This window comes from Strix uralensis, chromosome 24, assembly GCF_047716275.1.
Source record: "Strix uralensis isolate ZFMK-TIS-50842 chromosome 24, bStrUra1, whole genome shotgun sequence".
Taxonomy (NCBI): domain Eukaryota; kingdom Metazoa; phylum Chordata; class Aves; order Strigiformes; family Strigidae; genus Strix; species Strix uralensis.
The window spans coordinates 6,839,646-6,858,118 of NC_133995.1; the positions used below are offsets into that span (position 1 = coordinate 6,839,646).

Here is an 18,473-nt window from a genome sequence, read left to right on the forward strand (position 1 = left end):
TCCTTGACCATCAAGCTGTACTATTTCTGCTCAGCAGCTGGGGATAGTGTAGTGCATTGCCTGCAGTGTCAACACGGTAATCTCTCGGAGCCTCCTGCGGCTGGGTTTGATGTGCGGTTTCTGTTTCTCAGGTAACAAGACAGAGAAATCTATCCCTGTTAAAGCTCAGACCCCTTCCTCTGTGCAGCTGGCGAATCTGACGCCGGGAATGATGTACAAGCTGTGGGTGTTCCCCATATGGTCTAGCCCCAGCGAACACTCGTACATAACCTTTACCACCAGCTCAGGTGAGACGGGCTTCAGCCCCGCCGCGGGGTGCGTTTCCGAGGCATGTCCCATCCATCACCGCCAACGTCATTCGCATGGTGGCGGGAGGTGGTTTGACCATGACTGCATGGAACAATCCTCATCCACCCCCCCATCTCTGCCCTTATAATAAAGCCGCCCCCAGCATCGCCAGGAGGTTGCGCACAGAAGAGGAGAGCCCCAGGAGGGATGGGGATCCCTTGGAAGGAGAGGGTCTTTAAGGAGGGTGGAGAACACGCTCACGTTGTCACACAGCTCTGCTTGGAGCCCCGCCACTGTGCGTTTGCGCTCCCACCTGCGCGTTGCTACTCGTGGTCTGGCCCCAGGTTATGGCAGAGGGGCAGGAGGGGAGATACTGGCGATGGGGTGCAGGTGAGGGGCAGGATGGGGAAGGCAGTGTTTGCAGAAGACCTTGCTCAGAGTCACACGTGGCATATGCTGAGGGTTTTCCACCCTCCAGGTACGTTTCCTCTGGCAACTTCGCATTTAATTGCGCAAGCAATTTTCCAGGCTTAGCACCCGAGTGGTTTTTACAGCTTTCTAATTATGGGCTTCCTACTCTGCCCACCAAATGCCAGAGAAATACCCTTGTTGACTTCCACAGGCATTGAAGCAGGCTTTATGCATTTATAAAACTTTACCGTTCACACTCAATGAGTTTCAGTAAATCAAAACAGCTGTAACTTCCCTTGAATTCACCCGGGGGTTTTGCCGTAGGAATCTGTGCACAACGCCTGTCAAAGCGCGGGTCTAAACACTTAGCTGAAAAACCAAGGAGCAAGCAACAGTGGAGCAGCCCACACTGACAGATGTAATAGGGAGAGGCTGTGATTTTCAAAGAACTAAAATTATTTTGCTCAGATCCAGCCCTGTAGTGGAAAGCTCAAGCACTTACCACTCTCTTTGCTGAAAAGCGCAAAAGGGAAAATGTAATTCGCAGCAGGGGAGCGCGGCAGGGGGAGGTGGGGAGCAGCAGCTCTCCCCACACCCCCTGTACACATCTTATTTGGTGTCCAAAAATTTGGCAAGCCATAACACCGCTGAGTAATTCTCTGACATGCTAAGATGACACAGGGACAGATGCCAACCGCTGGTACTTCTGCATGTCTGATGCTGCCCAGCACGGAGAAATAACCAGCGAGCGCTGACCTTGGCTCTGTCCTGCCTCTGCCCCGCACCGAGGGCTGATGTGCTGCCTCAAACTGCTCCATCACCCTGTGATGCGGTCGCAGCCGCAGCACAGAACACGCTTGGCTTTGCAGAGTGCCATGTTTTCAAAACGGATTTATTTTCACCGGGGTTTTTCCCCACCGCTCCGCTGCTGTACGTGCTGCGTGGCGCGGCTGCCTCGCCTCGGGAGTTTTCACCGCTTTGCTTTGGCAGGACTTGGCTCGCAGACACACAAAGTGTCTGCAGGTTTCAAGTCCCTGGGCTCCCAGCCTGTTCCTACATTGCAGAGGTTGATTCTGACCCCAGACAATGAGAGACCTGATTTTTCAACTCCGACTCTCTCCAGAACAGCTCCAGCTGCAATGGCGCATCCCCAGTTTTGTTTCTGCTTCTGGACCCTCCCCTCACTCAGAAATCACCCCCAGCTCGACTGCCCTCACCCATACCCTGCAACGTGTCTTTCAGGATAACTATTTCCCAATCTGGACCCGTCTTTCTTCTTTCCTCGCCTGCTTTTCACCCACTTTGGGATCTGGGGGGAGAGGGGACAGTCCCCTGCACAACAGACAGCAAGGGGCAGGGAATCATTAGAAAGAGGAACAGGAAAACTATTTTCTGTAATTGAGGGGTTCCTACTGATATTATCAGTGAGACTAAAGGATGGGGCCACCTTTGTCCCTGTGCTGGGGGCCGACTGGTGACCTGAGCCCTGCCGCTGTGGGATGCACAGAGCTATCGCCATCCCTAGATGCATAAATGCTGCAGATCCATTTCTTTGCTGGCTGGATACTGCTGACACAAGTGTTCAGCCCCCGCTGACAATCATATGCCATCAGGAATGTTTTTGACAAAAAAAGCACTGTTCGGTTTTTTTGTGTTTTGTTGGTTTTTTGGTGGGTTTTTTTTGTTTGTTTTGTTTTTTTTTTTTTTAATGTTTTGCAAATAGCTATTCTAAAGGTTTCTTCAGTTTGAGGGTAGATAAATAAGTAGTCCACCCGCACTGTGGCTGCAGGACACTTTGCTTCTGATTAGCTGACAGCTCAATAACCCAACAGAGTTCCTTCCAGTAGTAAAGGACACTTTGAAAACACAAACATAGCTTAATACATAGAGATCTTCTAAATTTAAAAAACAAAAAAAAATTCCCCAGCCTGTGCAAACACTGGGAAGAGGATCATGCAAGGCTGGAGCTAGTGAGACTTTACACACCCAACGGTCTGCTTTACAGAGACAGACAAAAATTTTGCTGATCTGTTGGTGGAACAGAGTCAGCTTTGCTATTGGCATGTAAGCTATGACTGTTAGGTAACGTGTTTTCTGCCACAAGATTATAATTCATTTTAAAAAAGAAAGTCACTGCTGTTGCATTTCAAATCTATACCTGTTTGATTACACAGCTGCTTTCCACTATTTCCCCTTGACGTTGGCCTTAGAGCAAATCAAAACATCCTCTCCGACAGCCATGTATTTAATCTTCTCTTTCTCAATGCTGCAATGACAGTCACTCGTTTACTCTAAATACAAGATTGCTGTGACTATAATTTTGTCGTCATGTGTTGCTTTTTTGGGAAGGATGGCAATTATACATCTACCTTGGCGACAGGCAGTGCCACAATCCTACTGCAAGATCCCCCGGTGACTCGGTACTCAAAATCCTCCCTCCAAAACTCAGCCCCAATCTGCATGGTGGCACGACCCCACCTCTCAGGCTGCTCTGGCATTTCGTACTTTGAACACCCCTTTATTTCTCCCCTAGCGCTGGTTTCTGTAGAAATCCCGTCCCATCAGGACTGCTAATACAATCTTTTTCCATTTCAAAGCTCTCCAGTAAAGCTTTCTTCCCCTTTCCTCCCCAAGCACTCAGCTAATTGAATCCAGTTCTCAGCTCCACTCTGTTATAATTTCATTCTCTCCATTATAAAAAGTGCATCTTCAAGGACTACGTAGCTCAGGTTGTACTAAAGGTAAATATTAAATGTGGCAGCATTAGAGGGAAAAGCAGCAAAAGGGAGGCAAGGCACCATTAGGCAGCTGCTTCCCCCCGGCTTCCCCAGGAGCTCGGTGCTGCTCACAACCACAGAGCATTCGGGGTCTAACATAATTTCTTTAGCAAATGGTACTCTTTCTTGTCATTCTCTTATCTGAATTTCCTTGTCATGGTTCGGCTGCAATTACCTACTGACAATGTGGCTTAGATTTCACCCTAAGGGAAGCACCTCTTCTCTTGGGTTCAATTTTGAGGGAATACGTACGCGCTTACAGCCCTGGAATGGTGTGGGTTAGGAAAGTTTACCAGTTCAACCTGTTTTTAAAGTTGTTGTCTCTCTTACAAGAGCCTTTCATTCAGAATACATTAACGGAGGGCTACCTTTTACGCTTGCTTTGTAAGCACCATCTTGGTTTTTGTCCCATGGGCACCACAAAAGGATGCTCACTGCACCGTCCTGCCCATTTCAGGTAAATCCCTGCTAAATCCCAATTCAATCCCATCCAGCTCAGATCTCCCACGCTCCTGCCAGGAATACCTATCTTTGTTTGCACTGCAGCCTGGTTAAATTTAGCCCCCCCCTGCTGCGCTGAAGGTTATTTTCTCCTCTGCTCTGTCTTGCTGAATATGAAGTGCATGTCAATGAGAGCCAGAAAACGGCAGCTTGTTGCTATTTATAGGATGCAGATCTGTCTGTCTGACCATGAATGGGAGCTGCAAACAAGGAGTCAGAGTACGTGAGGGAAGACACGGCAGTTAGGAGCCGGAGTGTTGTTTGAGGAACAAGACACCTCCTTGCTTGGTATTAATCATATTAATATTCAATAATCTCAAGGGTGCTGGAAGCAGTGGTATAAAGAGCTTACCCCAGGAGAAGAGACTTTCCAGTGCTATCAGACCACCTCTCAACTATCTGCGACCCAGCTGTCCTTCCTCGAAGAGCTATTCCCACCGCTGCATCCCCTCTCGTGCACTGGCCAAGTCTTGGTGGGCTTCCACAAGTCCCCTCTCAGCCCTGGAGACCCCCGTGGCCACCCAGAAGCAGCAGGACCCCAGTAGTGGTGGCAGCAGAGCCACTGCCCATCGCTCTGCCTCGCAGGATTCAGGTTTCTGCCAGCTTGAGGCTGTTAACGAGCCCGTCGGGGCTCAGCAACCCTCTGGATGCAGCGGTGCTGCTCAGCCTCGCTGGACACCAGGGACTGGAGCCGTCTGGGCACGTTTCTTTCAGACCTTCTCGCTTCCAGGGCAGTTTTCAGACACAGTAAATGAAAGATCAAATCTGTTACCCAGCTTCTTTTGCCATTATTTGCAATGCACCTTCCTCACTGGTGTGCTAGGTTTTACTTTATGTTGTGACCCTTTGCTGTTTGCAGCTCCTGCTAAAACGCTGAGTTGACTGACCACCACAATAGGGAGAAAAAAAAAAAAAAGCCACAGATCCCTGTGCTACAGTCTCAGATAACTGGTCAATACACACACAGACACACAAACGCAGCGCTAAAGATTATTTCTAAACTGGTGGACTGTGTCTTACTAGTCATCTGTTTCCCTCTGCGGTTCTGGTCTGTCCCTTATAGCTTCTTTTTCCTTCAATTTTCCTCCCAGCCTACACCAAGAATCACGTGGACATCGCAACGCAGGGCTGGTTCATCGGGCTGATGTGTGCCATAGCTCTCCTGGTCCTTATTCTGTTGATCGTCTGCTTCATTAAGAGGAGCAGAGGTGGGAAATACCCAGGTACGAGCATTGCATGGCAATCGTTTGTGCTCATGGTTTAAACATTTCCAGGCTTCTGGGGGCTAATCAAATTGTATTGCTCTCAGATAGATGCTTGTGATTACAAGGGCTTTTTTTTCTCTGTAGTGGGAACACTATTATTAGTGGGAAGCATTTCAGTTAATTAAAGGTCGGGTGAGGGCTCTCTGCTGTGCAGACTTTAGGCTGCAGAGCTGGACACTCCTGCTATACATGACCCAACTGCAAATGTGCTTGTCCTCCTCTAGAAAAAGATCTTTTCAGGCAAAAATCTCATTAAATTTTTGCAAAGCAAAGATAAAGGCTTAAGAAAATTCACCAATGAATACATCCTCTCTCGCTATCTGTGCCCTGGTGCCACCACAGGAGCACCCTCTGCAAGCCCTTTGCAAGCCCTCCCAGGTGTGAAAAAAAAGCCCTTTTTTTTTTTTTCACAAAGTCAGTGAAAAGCTGGACTTCACCCCGCAGGGATTTTACAAAGACAGCCTCACACCAGCTGCTGTTACTGTCTGTTTTATCCTCCGTACCGCGTTTTAACGTCAGTGTTGGGGATGTGCTTGTTTACAGTACGAGACAATAAAGATGAGCATCTAAATCCCGAAGACAAGAACGTAGAAGATGGGTCGTTCGACTACAGGTACGCTCCCACCAGCATGTGCACCCACGTCTCCCCATCAGCCCCACTCCCAGCCATCACAGACCTCACCGCGCTACCCCTCCACATAACCGCAGCACTGCGGTGCCACACAGCCTCTTAAATTATTTCTCCCACCTTCCTCCTCCTGCCTCCTTCCCTCTGCGAGTCCTCTACCAAAGGAAACATTTCCTGCCTGGAAGAGTAACCAGGCTGCGAGGATGCTGCTAAGGTCTTCTCCTTTCCCTGCCTCAGCCTGGGAGGATCAGGCCAGGCAGAGAGCTGGGACTCTGGCATCAGCTACCCGGGACACAGCTCTCACCAGGTGCAGATCAACCTTAGTGACACTCCTACCACATTAAAAAATGAAAAAAACCCCAACCCCCCCCAAAAAAACAACAAAAAACCCCCACAAAAACCGTGTTAAGCAGCCTGAGGATATTTCAGGTATCTCACCCTGTAGCTCAGCCTCTCTCCTACCCGTAAGAGAGTATCCAGGGGAGAAGTTATGCTTGGCTCAGCCCTGAAGCATGCAGGAGTACAGATTTGGGGGTCTGTCTGCATTCCAGTCAAGGACTGTCTGCCCGGCAAACCCCACAGAAACCCCCTCTGAGGGCTGCGGCACAGCCTAGCAGCACTTCTGCTAAAACTACTCTGATTTCCCCCCCAACTCCACTCAGCTGCTTTCACGTAAAACAAGCATCCTTTGAAGAGCAGCAGTGCCGATTTTTACTCCAGGAAAGCTCCCAGGGTATTTCAGAAAGGGGCAAGTGCTGTCCCCAGACTGCTCACGCGCAGTGCAGCATTCACAGCGCCGCTAACGGCTTGCCCCAAGGAGCAGGAGCAGGTAACGCTGGACTCGGATTGCCCACACTTGACAGATGACAGGGATGTATTACAGCACACCCAGCTTGCCCTCCGAGCACCTACAGTGGGCTTTGCTTTTCTTTAAAGAATTAAAATGCACCTTTCCATCTGAGCTGGATCCAAAGCCCAATTAGACTAGCAGGAATTTTCCTCCTGACTTCAAAACGGGGTTAATTAAACCCCATGTCATTACTGGTACTCCTAGCATTACAAATTGAGGTAGCAAAGATAGGAACAATTTATTTATGATTCAGTAAGGGATGTAACAAGACACACGTGTTCTGCCGAAGACTTTAGAGGAAGCAAAATGAATATATCTGCCTGCATACAATACATAAATGGAAGTAGAACAACTGCAGCCCTCGATGCGACCACATTTATGTTGTTAGGAGCGTGGTAACTCTATTTCAGTAGCAACTCTTTTTCTCCAAAGGATGCCGTAAACCCAAAGCTCCCCAGTCTTCTGGTAGCACAATACAGAATACAAACACACCCCAGCAGGAACCAGAATAAGCAGCATGTTGTAGGAAAAACTCGCCATTCTTTATTGCCCTAAACAACACCCGGGGGCAACACCTTCCTCACCCCGCTGTGAGATTTTGTTATCGCTGCTAGTGGTGACAAACCACACCAGGGCAATTACATTAATTCCACATACAAGTCGCAGTCTGGGGCTGTTCCCTTCAGATTCCTGGCCAGGACGCAGAGAACAGCAGAGGAGAAGTGAGCTCAGCCTGGTCCTGCTGCAGGCTTTGCCCCGGATCAAACGCATCTCCTCCCAGGCATGATTTTACAAGTGCGGGCAGTGCTCCTCGTACAGATACAACCCATAACCACATACTACACAGCTAGTGTCCATACTTCGGCCAAAACAAATCCCCTTAATGCTCTAAGTCATGATAGGGATCCTCTGGGTTGCCAAATTTGTGGGGTGGTGGAAATACCACGTAGCAAGCCTGAAACTTCTCATCGCCCAGGAGCTACCCACACAAAACCCCACGGGCTCAGCTCCATCACCTGGATCTCAGACGAGGTCTCCACAGCCGAGCTTCTGGCAGTACGCACTCATTTCAGAAATCTGCTTCTCAAGAGTCCGCTGAGGTGGTTGCAGTCAAAACCTGCTCACCCCCATCACTCCTAAGGCATTGCCAGGGACCCCTTGCCTTGTGCAGAAGGAAAACCAAGCTCTTGGCATGGCTGGCAGCATTGCGACAGTCAGCAATGCTACATTTACTGCCCAAGCACCATCCAAGGGGCATTGCCTCCCGGGAAATGGGAAGGAATGGGGTAAATCCTTCATCCTGCTACACAGCAGCTTCTGCTTAGCTGAAGCTCAAACTTCTGTTGACAGCCCCATTCCCAAAAGTTTGCAAGCTCAAGGCAGAGGTCAGTAGAAGGGCAACAACCAAGCTCCAAAATGCTCTCACATTTTCAATCACACTGTCCCATGGACTAGATGGGGAAAAAAAACCCAAACCTCTCAATCAACCAAGATTTAAAAAAAAAAAAAATCCCCAACAGCCCATAAACTTTGCCCCCTCCTTCTCAGGAACAACAGGTTTCCTGGGAGAAGTAATAGGAGGCTTCCCTCAAGGAGGCAGAAAGGAAGGTGAACCTGAAGGATTGGTATGAAATGCTGTTGGCTGATTAAGATTCAAAACGATTGCAATGTTAGGCTCAAGGAGGGTAGCAATTAGTATTTCAAGCAAGGAGAGGAATGGAGCTGACGTGAGTTCTTCATTGGTTTCCCTCCCCACCTCCACATAGCATGTCTGATATGCTCTCATCATATCTCACGTCCTTAATGCCCTGTGCATGCAACTTTCAAATCTCTGCAGCCTATAATTAAGAGATACTGTCACATCTTTCTGTTCCACTAACAGAATAATGGTTTTCCTGAGCAGAGGCTAAGCTGAGAAGCTTATTTTCAAAGCAGGAGACCATTATCCTTGGACAATGTTCTGTGCCAGTGACTGTGCCTCATTATACCAAATGTTTAAGCTGCATGTGGGGGAGTCGGCTGGAAACCCTGGCCACTGGGAAGGGAAAGTTGAGTGGTTTTAGGTTCTGGGCTCCAGTTCAGATTCAGGAGAGTGTCCTGTGGAACAGGTTACTGCAGGCAGTGCTAGCTTGCCCTGAATGGACCATCTCAGCTGACATCAAGACAGGAGGACGCAGAGCTGTCCCCTGAGCCTAGTGAGGGGAGGAGAGGGCTGGCGAAGCAGCCTGGGGAGGTGTAGGCTTGTCACTAGAGAACGTGATACTGGTGCATGACCGTCTCGTGGAAACCCAGCAGAAGGCTGGAGGGAAAACCGAGCGACCTGTTCACTTGGCCCGTGTCCTGCTGCATGTCGGTCCCCAGCAGCGACCGCTGTTCCCTACAGCCGCTCGCTGATGGACTTCAACCCCCAGCCCTTCTTGAACAGCCCGACAGCAACAGCCCGCCTCCCACCTGCACCATCCACCGCTGCTCTGTAGTAGCTTTCTCGGGGAAGCCAATGAGGCTCATCCAGCTCTGAACAATTATACTGGCTCCATTTGGTATAACGAGGCAATTAGCTCCATGAGGAATGCAGACGTTTCTTTTTGGTTTTTAGCACTGCCCCTGTAAATGCAGACCTCATCATATCTCTCTCTGATCAGGCTCTTTCTGCTTCTCTCTGTTTTATTCCCATTCTTTCTTCTCCTTTTCACCTGGTCTATCCACATGGACCATGAAGGTCTCTTGAAAGGTAGGACCACGTGCTGCCAGAAGTCCGGCACATTTAGCTTTTTTTATTTTCCTTCCTTCTAGCTATTTATTTCTTTATAGCTGAAACTACACCTTCCCCTCCCTATTCCCATGTACCTGCCTCCACCTAACACATTAAACAAGATCCCTCTAACTGCTGCTGGCATCAGGGGTACTCCCATGTCCAGTGAGCTACATCTTGCTTGGAAATGCTCTGTGGGCTGGGGGCACCCCTGAGCACCAGCCAGGTCCCCCCAGCCCCAGGCTTGAGCAGCTGAGCCCTCCTGGTGTAGCGGGACTGGCCAAGGGTTGGACCTGGGGACGATGCCCTCGGTGCATTCAGCACCCTGATGCTGGACACCCAGGGGACAGTGGCAAGGGACATGAGCAAAAAAACCACCAGATTCTAAACAGTCTGCCACTCTCTGTCTCAGTCCTGAAAATCCTCACCCTCAATGATTTATGCAACTCAGAATAACATTTCCCAAATGGTTTCCATCTGGGTGCTCTGGTTCTCTAATGCGCACATCAGCAAACCCCACAGAAATCCATTTTAACAGGGTTATATTGCATCAAGATGCTGATGAGTATCTGCTTCGCCCTCCTAATGCACTAACAGGATAAATAGTACTGGAGAGAGGTAAAACCAGGGGGCAGGTTCGGGAAACAGATTGCTGGGGTGTTTGGTGCTGCAACCCCCCCATTAGGGAAAGTCTGGCTCTAGAATCAGCTTTAACTGAACCCCAAACCTTGGGATCTGGGTTTTGCCACTCTCTACTTGGCATTTATTGAGCTTTCTAACTGGCAGTCCTGCTTGCAGACTGAATTCTCTTCCTCCTCCCTGCAGAAAGAAGCTGCTTTCAAAGCTAACAAGTTATTTTTTATTGTGATGCCAAGTTAACACAAGACCTCAAATATTGGTTTTGTATTATTGCTTAATTCACAAAGTGCTGATATAAGGAAATACGTTAGAAGGCTGCGTGTTGATACCAAATTCCTCTCCCACTGTAGAGAGCTGATGCCATTAATTAAATGGCATGAGAGAGATTTAATGCCTTCCCCAGCTGAAGAGCGTTTTGCTCCCTGGCCCAAGCAAAGTGTTTCTCATGCCTTTGCAGGAGACGAACACCTTTGTACGGACATCAACTATCAAGGGCTGCAATCAAAGCCCAGTACTTTTACTAATTTTAAAAAAAAGAAATAAAGGAACAGAGTAGAGTTCCATGCTGGGGATTGAGTCTGGTGAGCCCCAAGCTAAAACAACAACCATGAAAAGACAGGAATGGAGGTGGGAGGACAAATGTTTAAAGGTACATATGTGATACCTTTAGGGATATTACGGTATTTGCATGCTGGACATAAGATCAAATATAAACTAAGGACTAGTTGATGTGAAAATTTTATTTTTATATAGAACAATCCACTCTCATCCTCCACACAACGTTATCTGTATTTGTGAGATACCAGCCCTTGCCCTCCAGAGAGAAAACAGCTTTTCCCTGTTTTTTTGTTAAAAGGGTTTCTTTAAAGGGTTGGTTTTTTTCCTGTGGGTCAGACTATTTATTTTTCAGTAACCTGGCTTAATCTTTCTAGCGAAAAAGAGAAAAGGATAAAGAATTGAGCAAACAAGCTTAGATGCTCAGAAATAAGCTTGGAAGGGTAAATTCCCATGAGTTTTGGAAGCTGCACAGAACTTGGCATCCTATACATGCCCCCTCGCAGTGCTTTGAGAGTGCTCCCCATTGCATGTAGCTAAACAGCCGAGTGTGTTTTTTGCAAGAAAATCTGGAAACAAACCTCACTAAACCAGGTTACCCCAAGGTTGGCTAAAATGCCAAGAGAAAGAAAGGATATAAGCAATGACAAGGAAAGGATATTTATAACGTACATCCAGTTGGACTGATCTAAGCATCGTATGTAATACAGGTTAAAAAAATTGCTTTCTAAAAAGAAAAGTATGAAGGTTGGGCCTGCAGAAACACCAACCACAGCACCAACTGCGCAGGCAGCTGTGGGCCTCCTCCGCGGAGGCTGTCTCCCCACCTTCACATACGTGTCAGACACACCGTGACTTGCTGTCTGCAGTCAGAGCACCCCACGTTTGTGGTCTCTGGTCAGTATATTTGCACACTGGATTTATTTTTGAATATCCAGACCTTGGGTGAAGGTTGTAAGCCCCATTCTCAACCCTTACTGTGTCTGTCTGTCTTCTGCTACCCAGCGATGAAGACAACAAACCCCTGCCAAACAGCCAGACCTCCTTGGACGGCACGATAAAGCAGCAGGAGAGTGACGATAGCTTGGTGGACTATGGAGAGGGGGGCGAAGGGCAGTTTAACGAGGACGGCTCCTTTATTGGCCAGTACACAGTGAAGAAGGACAAAGAGGAGACTGAAGGCAACGAGAGCTCGGAAGCCACCTCCCCAGTCAATGCTATCTACTCATTGGCATAGTGCAACACACTGAAACCACAAACAGCCTGAGGTGTTTGTAGTGGATGGGGGTTAAACAACAGCCGCCGCCGCCACTACCTCCAACAGAAGCGTGTGAATGAAACCAACCTACAACGACAAAACAAAAAAAAAAAAGAAAAAAAAAGAAAAAATCCAAGCAAACAGGCAGACCAGGTGGCTGCCGATGCCATCTTATCCTTAGCAAACAAGCGAACGGCAAGGACTCCCGGGGCGCGGATGGGTTGTAGCTGTAGCTGAAATCTGGGCTGAGCCAGAGGGGCTGGAGGAGGAGCGGGGTGCTCCAGCTGCACCCCAGCTTCAGGGCTGGCCCCAGCACCCAGAGCCAGCCCGGCCAGGCAACGGGCTTGGCTGCCCAGGCTCCCCGAGGCCCTTCTTGTTCTTTTGGGAGGGAGTTAAAAATTCTTTTTAATCTTTACAGGAAGGTTCCAGTTAAGAGGGGAACAGGGGGGGAAAAAAAAAAAAAAAAGAGTTTGGGGAGGGAAGAGGGGTGAGCGGGGCCTGAGCAGAGCAGCATAAATGCATGAAAGGAGGGAAGTGGTGGATCTTTGGGTAACGACACCAGGGCACTGTATTACCGAGATGTCCATCCTCACAGCAGCACCTTGCCCACAGCCTCCCCCAAACTAGTCAGCGCCGCAACCTCCTTCCCGAAAGATCAAGCAGCACCTACGCAGGGAAGAGCAGGTCCCCACAGCTTCCCTTGGCACCGTAACTCGCATCGGTGCTGAGGCTCCATGGTCCATCCCCCCTGCAAAGGCCACGGGGAGGTCACCCCCCACCCCGCGGGGCTCCGGAGCATCCTCAGAGGAGCAGGAGTTGCAGAAGAGCTTGTGGGCTTTGTGGAAGGACAGTCAGTGCCGCTCGCCCTCCGAGCCCAGGATAACAGCACTGCTTGCCTGGGTAACTGCAGGGAAACCATTTTGGTTTAGTCTTTGCTTTGTAAGAATTTTGGGGGAAATTCCCCCTAGACCATGCCTGCTTTCTTTTGAAGGCAACTCCATAAATCTTATGTAGCAAAGAGGGAGTGGAAACAGGATCAGTATTACCATAGGATGAGGGGACCAGATATCACTTATTTAAAAAAAAAAAACAAACAAAATCACCAAACAAACAACAAACAACTCAAAGCCACCCGATCGAGATGAGAAGCACCATGGGGGTCGGGTGGAGGATCCCCTGCTCTGGCCCTGCACCGCAGCTCCCGGTCAGCAGCTTGAACGGTTCAGGGACGCGCATCCCTCGGGAGACAGGGAGGAGGGCATGTGGTGGGAGCACAGGACCCGAGGTCCCCACCTTCCCGAGGCACCAGGGATGAACCGGATCGACAGTGTTTTCCACTAAACCCCCCTCCTCATTTCTGACAGTGGCCTTCCCCCCTCCATCAATCAGCCTGAGCGAGACCCTTCCACAAGCCAGCGCCTGCACCGTGGGACTCCCCTCCGCTGTCTTATTTACATATCAAGACAACATGCAATTTAAGTTAACCCGTTAACACACTGTAACAAAGCGTCTCGGATAGGAGTGCTCCTTCACATGCCTTACACAGCTTCGAACTTCCCGTGAAGTTTAATAAACTGATACTATTCCCCCACCGCTTACGCGCCCCTAACGTGATGGTCTTCGATCCGCCAGACCAGTAGGAGTAGGATGCCTGGGCAGCTCTCCCAGCTGAGACAGCATGGATCACTGTAGAAGGTAGAGTTTTATAATAGACCGTACTTAGTGGCCAATGCCATGTGTATTCTCCCACTTCCTGCACTTTTGAAACCAAAGGTACCTTCGCTGAGAGAGATTGGATTGCTTCGGACCGTTTCACAGACAGCAAACGACGTTAGGATGGATTTTTCTTTCATTTCTTTTTCTAAGGAGGATGTTTTTGTTCAGCATAATGGATTAAATGCAATAGGATTAATGCAATTATTCTTTTAGCTTTCAAGCTGGTTTGCTATGAAGACATACTGCTAACAAGAATACTTCTACTAATATGGATTGTTGAGATGGACTTTGCCACATTCTTTAAGCTGCTAATGGCACAACTATCCCGCGCTTCGGGTAAGAGCCCGGACCTGGTCACACCTACTGCTGGATCACACAGAGGAAACAGGAGAGAACTGGATGCAAACCAAACAGCAAAGGGGCTACATGCGCCATATGAGCCAAGGAGGGTTTAGGCTGGTGTTAACAGGCAGAGCCCCCTCCCAGAGCTGGGGGAGCTCCTGCTACCCCAGGGCAGCGCAGGAATGTCCCCCCTCCACCGCCCCGGAGCCCATTTGCCAGGGTCCTCCACCCGTGACATTTTACCGAGTAGGAGCCACACACCTTGCTCTGTTACCATCAGCGTAAACACTTTTGTGCAACAAACCTACTCCACTGCTGCCACTCACCACTGATCCAGTGTAAGGAGAGCATCTCCCAGTGCGTTCCCGGGACACGCGTTCAGTTTTTAAGCAAACACAGGAGGCCAAATGTAACACAGCCCTTGGTCACAGGGATAACCACTTCCGAAGCCTACGGCTGTCCTTACAATGTTGAGTTTGTGTAACTTCTTGCCCAAGCACTGGTGGAAGTGAGGAGAGAAAGAAACTACAGCCTTCGCTGTGGAAAAGCCTCTGCCGCTGGAGCTGGGCATCTTCATTCACACCCAGCACGCCAGATCCTCGCTGCTTTGTGGACCAACCGCTAACAGGGCCCACAAGACCCTTGGCTACCACGCAGCACCTCCAAACCTCAAGAAAGTTGGTCAGGCATTACTGGAAGCAGGGCGGTCTGTGTCATGTATCTGTATTACGTGCCATTTATATTAAAGCCTATATTTCTGTCCTGTCATTAACCACCATTTTCCTGAGCAAATGTCTTAGCATCCATTTGGAAACAGAGAAGTGTTTCACCCTGTAGCTTTGCAGCACGTACCCTATGGCGTGCCTCAGCAAGCGGGGAGAGAAGGAGCTGGACTCAGGCCAGCCAGTCCTGTCCTTGCCCAAAGTCTTGCAAAAAAACATTTAAAGTCCTACTACCATGTTACTTTAAGCAACCAGAAAAGGAAGGAGATGTCTGCAGAGGGCCCAGTGGACAAATGGCTCAGTCTAAGTTACTTGTAGCAGCTTGGTGTAAAAATTGCTCCAAAATTATAAGGTAGGGTAAAAATTTCAACATTTCTTTGAAACTTTCCCTAGAATTTTGGAGCTCAAAGAAAATTCTAAGTTCAAAACACATACTGAGCTTAACATTTTTTTACTCCCTTTAATAAAGATGCAGTAGATGTTTGCATGTGCAGTTACAGCGTCGCAGGGAGCAAAGCCCTTGCTTGCTGTGACCACCAAAAACCACCCCAAAATGCATTTTCCCCCCAGAAACAGCCAGGCTACACCCCCAGGGGCATCGTGGCCACGCTTCTGCCGAGCACGTGTCCTTTGAGCAGCAGGAGGTGGATGCAGGCCCTGCGGGAGGGCGGGTGGTGCTGATGGGTCATGCCCACCCATCTCCACCTGTTTGGGTGGGTGCTGTGCCGGCCGTTGTGTCTGCCTGTCCCCAGTGTCACTCTGCGGGACCTGCTTTGTGTCTCTACCCCCGGCTGTCCCTCTCCAGAGGGGACAGGCCAGTCACCTCATCTCCTGCTACCTACAGCGTAACCCCCCGGACTCGCAGAGATGCCCGGGGGGACCCTGTATCAGCCACCGGCAGCTCGAAGGGCAGGACCCCCCTAAGGGGCTGGTCTCCATCACAGGGGTGACTGTCCCTCTCTAGAGCAGGGCACACTTTCACCTTTTCTTTTCCAGAAGATACATCTTCATAAAGGGTTTAAGTTAGGGGCCAACACTTAATAAATAGAGAAAAAAAAAAAAAAGAGCCAGACTCAAAAATCAAGCGCTCTCAGAAGCTGAGGAAAAAGCGCTTTGGGTCCAACTCCCAACTTGCAAGTTTGAGCCTATTTCTAAAACGGTCCAAGCCAAAACCTCATCCATCTTCTGGAGACGGATCCAGACTCTGGCAGCTGCATCGAGCGCAGGGACACAGCCCGGCATCCCCGACACGCAGCCCTTTGCTGCTTGGAGCCCTGCACGTGTACAACAGCTGATAACGAGCCCCAGGAGTGCGACCGCAGGGTATGAGAGGACGGTTGCTGTGTTTACGTGATCTTGAGGTTGTGACAAGACACAGAAAACCAGCAGGAAAAATCGCGTTTTGGTACGAGCCCCAAAATCCTGCTCACAGAACCCCCAGCTGTCCTGCCTGGCCACCAGACCACGATGTCCCCACGACACAGCCCCTGTCAGCGCTGCCTTCTCGCAGCCAACAGCCCCTTCTGACCCGAGAGATCAACCCGTGGACACGAGGAGCCGCAGCTCCTGCCGCCGTCACGCCGGGGGAGCAGAAGGGGTGCGAGGGCAGAGCCGTGCCCCTCACCCTGCCTTACCTGGCTCGCAGCACCCGCTCCATCCGTGCCACCGGCCGTCCTGGCAAGTCCCGACGCCCCTCCTCGGTGCGCAGGTCCCAGCAGAGCCGCGACTTCAACCTGCAACGTAACGTCCGTCGTACCAGGCTTAATTGTGTACTAGCAGCAAACGATTTCAGTTAAGCAATAAACAAACCTTGTAAAAATAAAAGAAGACCACGTTCTATTTCTTGCACTAAGACCTGTTTTCTTAATGAGAATAACGATGCTTTTCTGGTCCTAAAACAACCCACCGCATCAGCAGCGCCCCCTTGCCCAGCAGCGCCTGTCTCTCCACGTCCTTTGCAAGTGGGCATCGGGCTTTGGTTGTCAAACACAGTCTAAACCCCACGTCAAACCCACAGACCAGACTCCTTCCTTTGCAGTACAGAGTTTTAAATGTTCGTTCCTCCTGCTCATATCAGAAAGAAAGTATTGGAGTGTTTTGTTTTTCTTTAATTTGTAAATATATCACCATCCATCCATCCTCTCTGTAAAACCTCCTGGTTGTTCTAAAGTATTCTATGTATTTATTTGCCTTTTTTTTAAAGCAAAAAACAACACCTTTGCGTTAACCACTTGTTCCAATGAGAAATGTATAGCTGAAGCTGTAAAATTAACAGTTTACAGTGAGAAGATTTATGGACTACAGAAAAAAATGTTTAATATAAGGACTTATAAACCAACTGCATGAGAGATGAAAGAAGGCCAAAATACTCAGATATCATTTTTTTGAATCACTGTAAAAAGAAAAGACTGGATTTTTTTGTATAGAGAACACTAAACATATAATAAAACATTGTTCAAAACTCACACTAAGCCTGCAATTAATTTCCATCAGCTTTCAAAAGGTAAAAGCTGGCGCTGCTGCCGTCGCTCACCCACAGCCAGCACCGGGCAAGTACTTGCCAAACACGTGGCCCTTCACAGCTGGCAAAACCGTGCTGGTCCCCAACGTCCCCCAGCTCCACGGCCCAGCCCAGCAGCACCCCCAGGAAGGGAGGCTGCTCAAAAGGAAAAGGAAACCCCTGAAACCGTCTGCAGGGGAAGCATCACCCAGCCTGAACACCACAGCGGAGAGGAAGCGCGTCCGCCCAGCAGGTCAGTGACCAAGTGGTTTAAAAACCTCCAGGTCTCTTTTGCTACCCTGGTAGACTTCTGTTAGTCCTTGGTTTATCCAGGCAAAGCAGCACAAGCCCTAGGCCAAGACTGGCCATGATAAGACACCAGGGATGATTTGTTTTCAGAAGCATCTCCCAACAGCCAGGTGCAGAGCTCAGCACCGTGCTGAGATGCGAAAGCAGCAGGCGGAGTGGCAGGATGGGAGCAAACCCCCCAGCCTGTCTCCTCATGGCCATCCTGTGGGCTTGGGGCCGAGGGGATGGTTCCCAAAGCCTGTGCAAGCTCAGCACAGCAGTTCTGCATTTGTGCTGCTGCAACACAGCACGAGAGGCTCACCCGAGGCTGCAGAAAGGGTCTGGGGAGCGGCAGGTCTTTGCTCCTGTTGCACCCGGGCAGGCGGTGGGGATGACCTGGCACAGGCAGGGCAGCTCTCCCCACTCGTGTTTTTACAGCCCCCCTGTGCTCTGACATCTCCCACCCACAGCCAGGAGATCTGCTCAGCTGTATTAAACAGCAGGAAACACTTTGTTCATTAAAACCTGGTAGAGGCTGAAATACAGGAGCAGCTCGAAGCACCGGAACAAACCCACAGAAGTATCCTGGGTGAACGGGGTGAGAGCAGGCGGGGAGCCCACGAGCTGGGCTGGCAGCACCCAGGCCTGGCAGCACCACACAGGGCATCTGACACAGGGAGGACAGCCCGTCCTCCAAGAGGATTTCAACCCATGCCCTGTCTGATTGTCTGTCTGCCAGGTGAGTGCTGTGAAATCCGGAGAGTTTAGCTTCTCTCCCAACTGTCAACAAGGCTTTAAATAATTACACATGGCTGCCAGCCCACGGGAGGCATTAGGGGAACCACTCAAAGGGCAGCAATACCTGCTCCAAACGACCTCGGAAGGAGCACATGGCTCCTTGCAGAGCCCTTGCTCACTGTCTCGGAGGCCAGTGAGGCCTCAGTGCAGGCAGTGCTATCTTTTTCAAGTGGGGAAACTGAG

General features: G+C 49.8%; 1 protein-coding gene across 22 annotated transcripts in view; it reads left to right on the plus strand.

Moving 5' to 3' along the window:
* Positions 1-17,169, plus strand: part of NFASC (neurofascin) — a 95,640-nt gene extending 78,471 nt beyond the window's left edge. For 12 of the 22 annotated variants that reach the window (XM_074893346.1, XM_074893349.1, XM_074893350.1 and 9 more), the window contains 3 exons: positions 5,069-5,200; positions 5,786-5,855; positions 11,672-17,169. In XM_074893346.1, the coding sequence (XP_074749447.1) occupies positions 5,069-5,200; positions 5,786-5,855; positions 11,672-11,903 (434 nt within the window). In that variant the 3' untranslated portion in view covers positions 11,904-17,169. Of the gene's footprint in view, positions 1-131; positions 288-5,068; positions 5,201-5,785; positions 5,856-11,671 lie in introns of those variants that run through there. The other 10 variants (XM_074893338.1, XM_074893347.1, XM_074893343.1 and 7 more) reach the window with 2 other exon arrangements.
* The last annotated feature ends 1,304 nt before the right edge of the window (positions 17,170-18,473 follow it).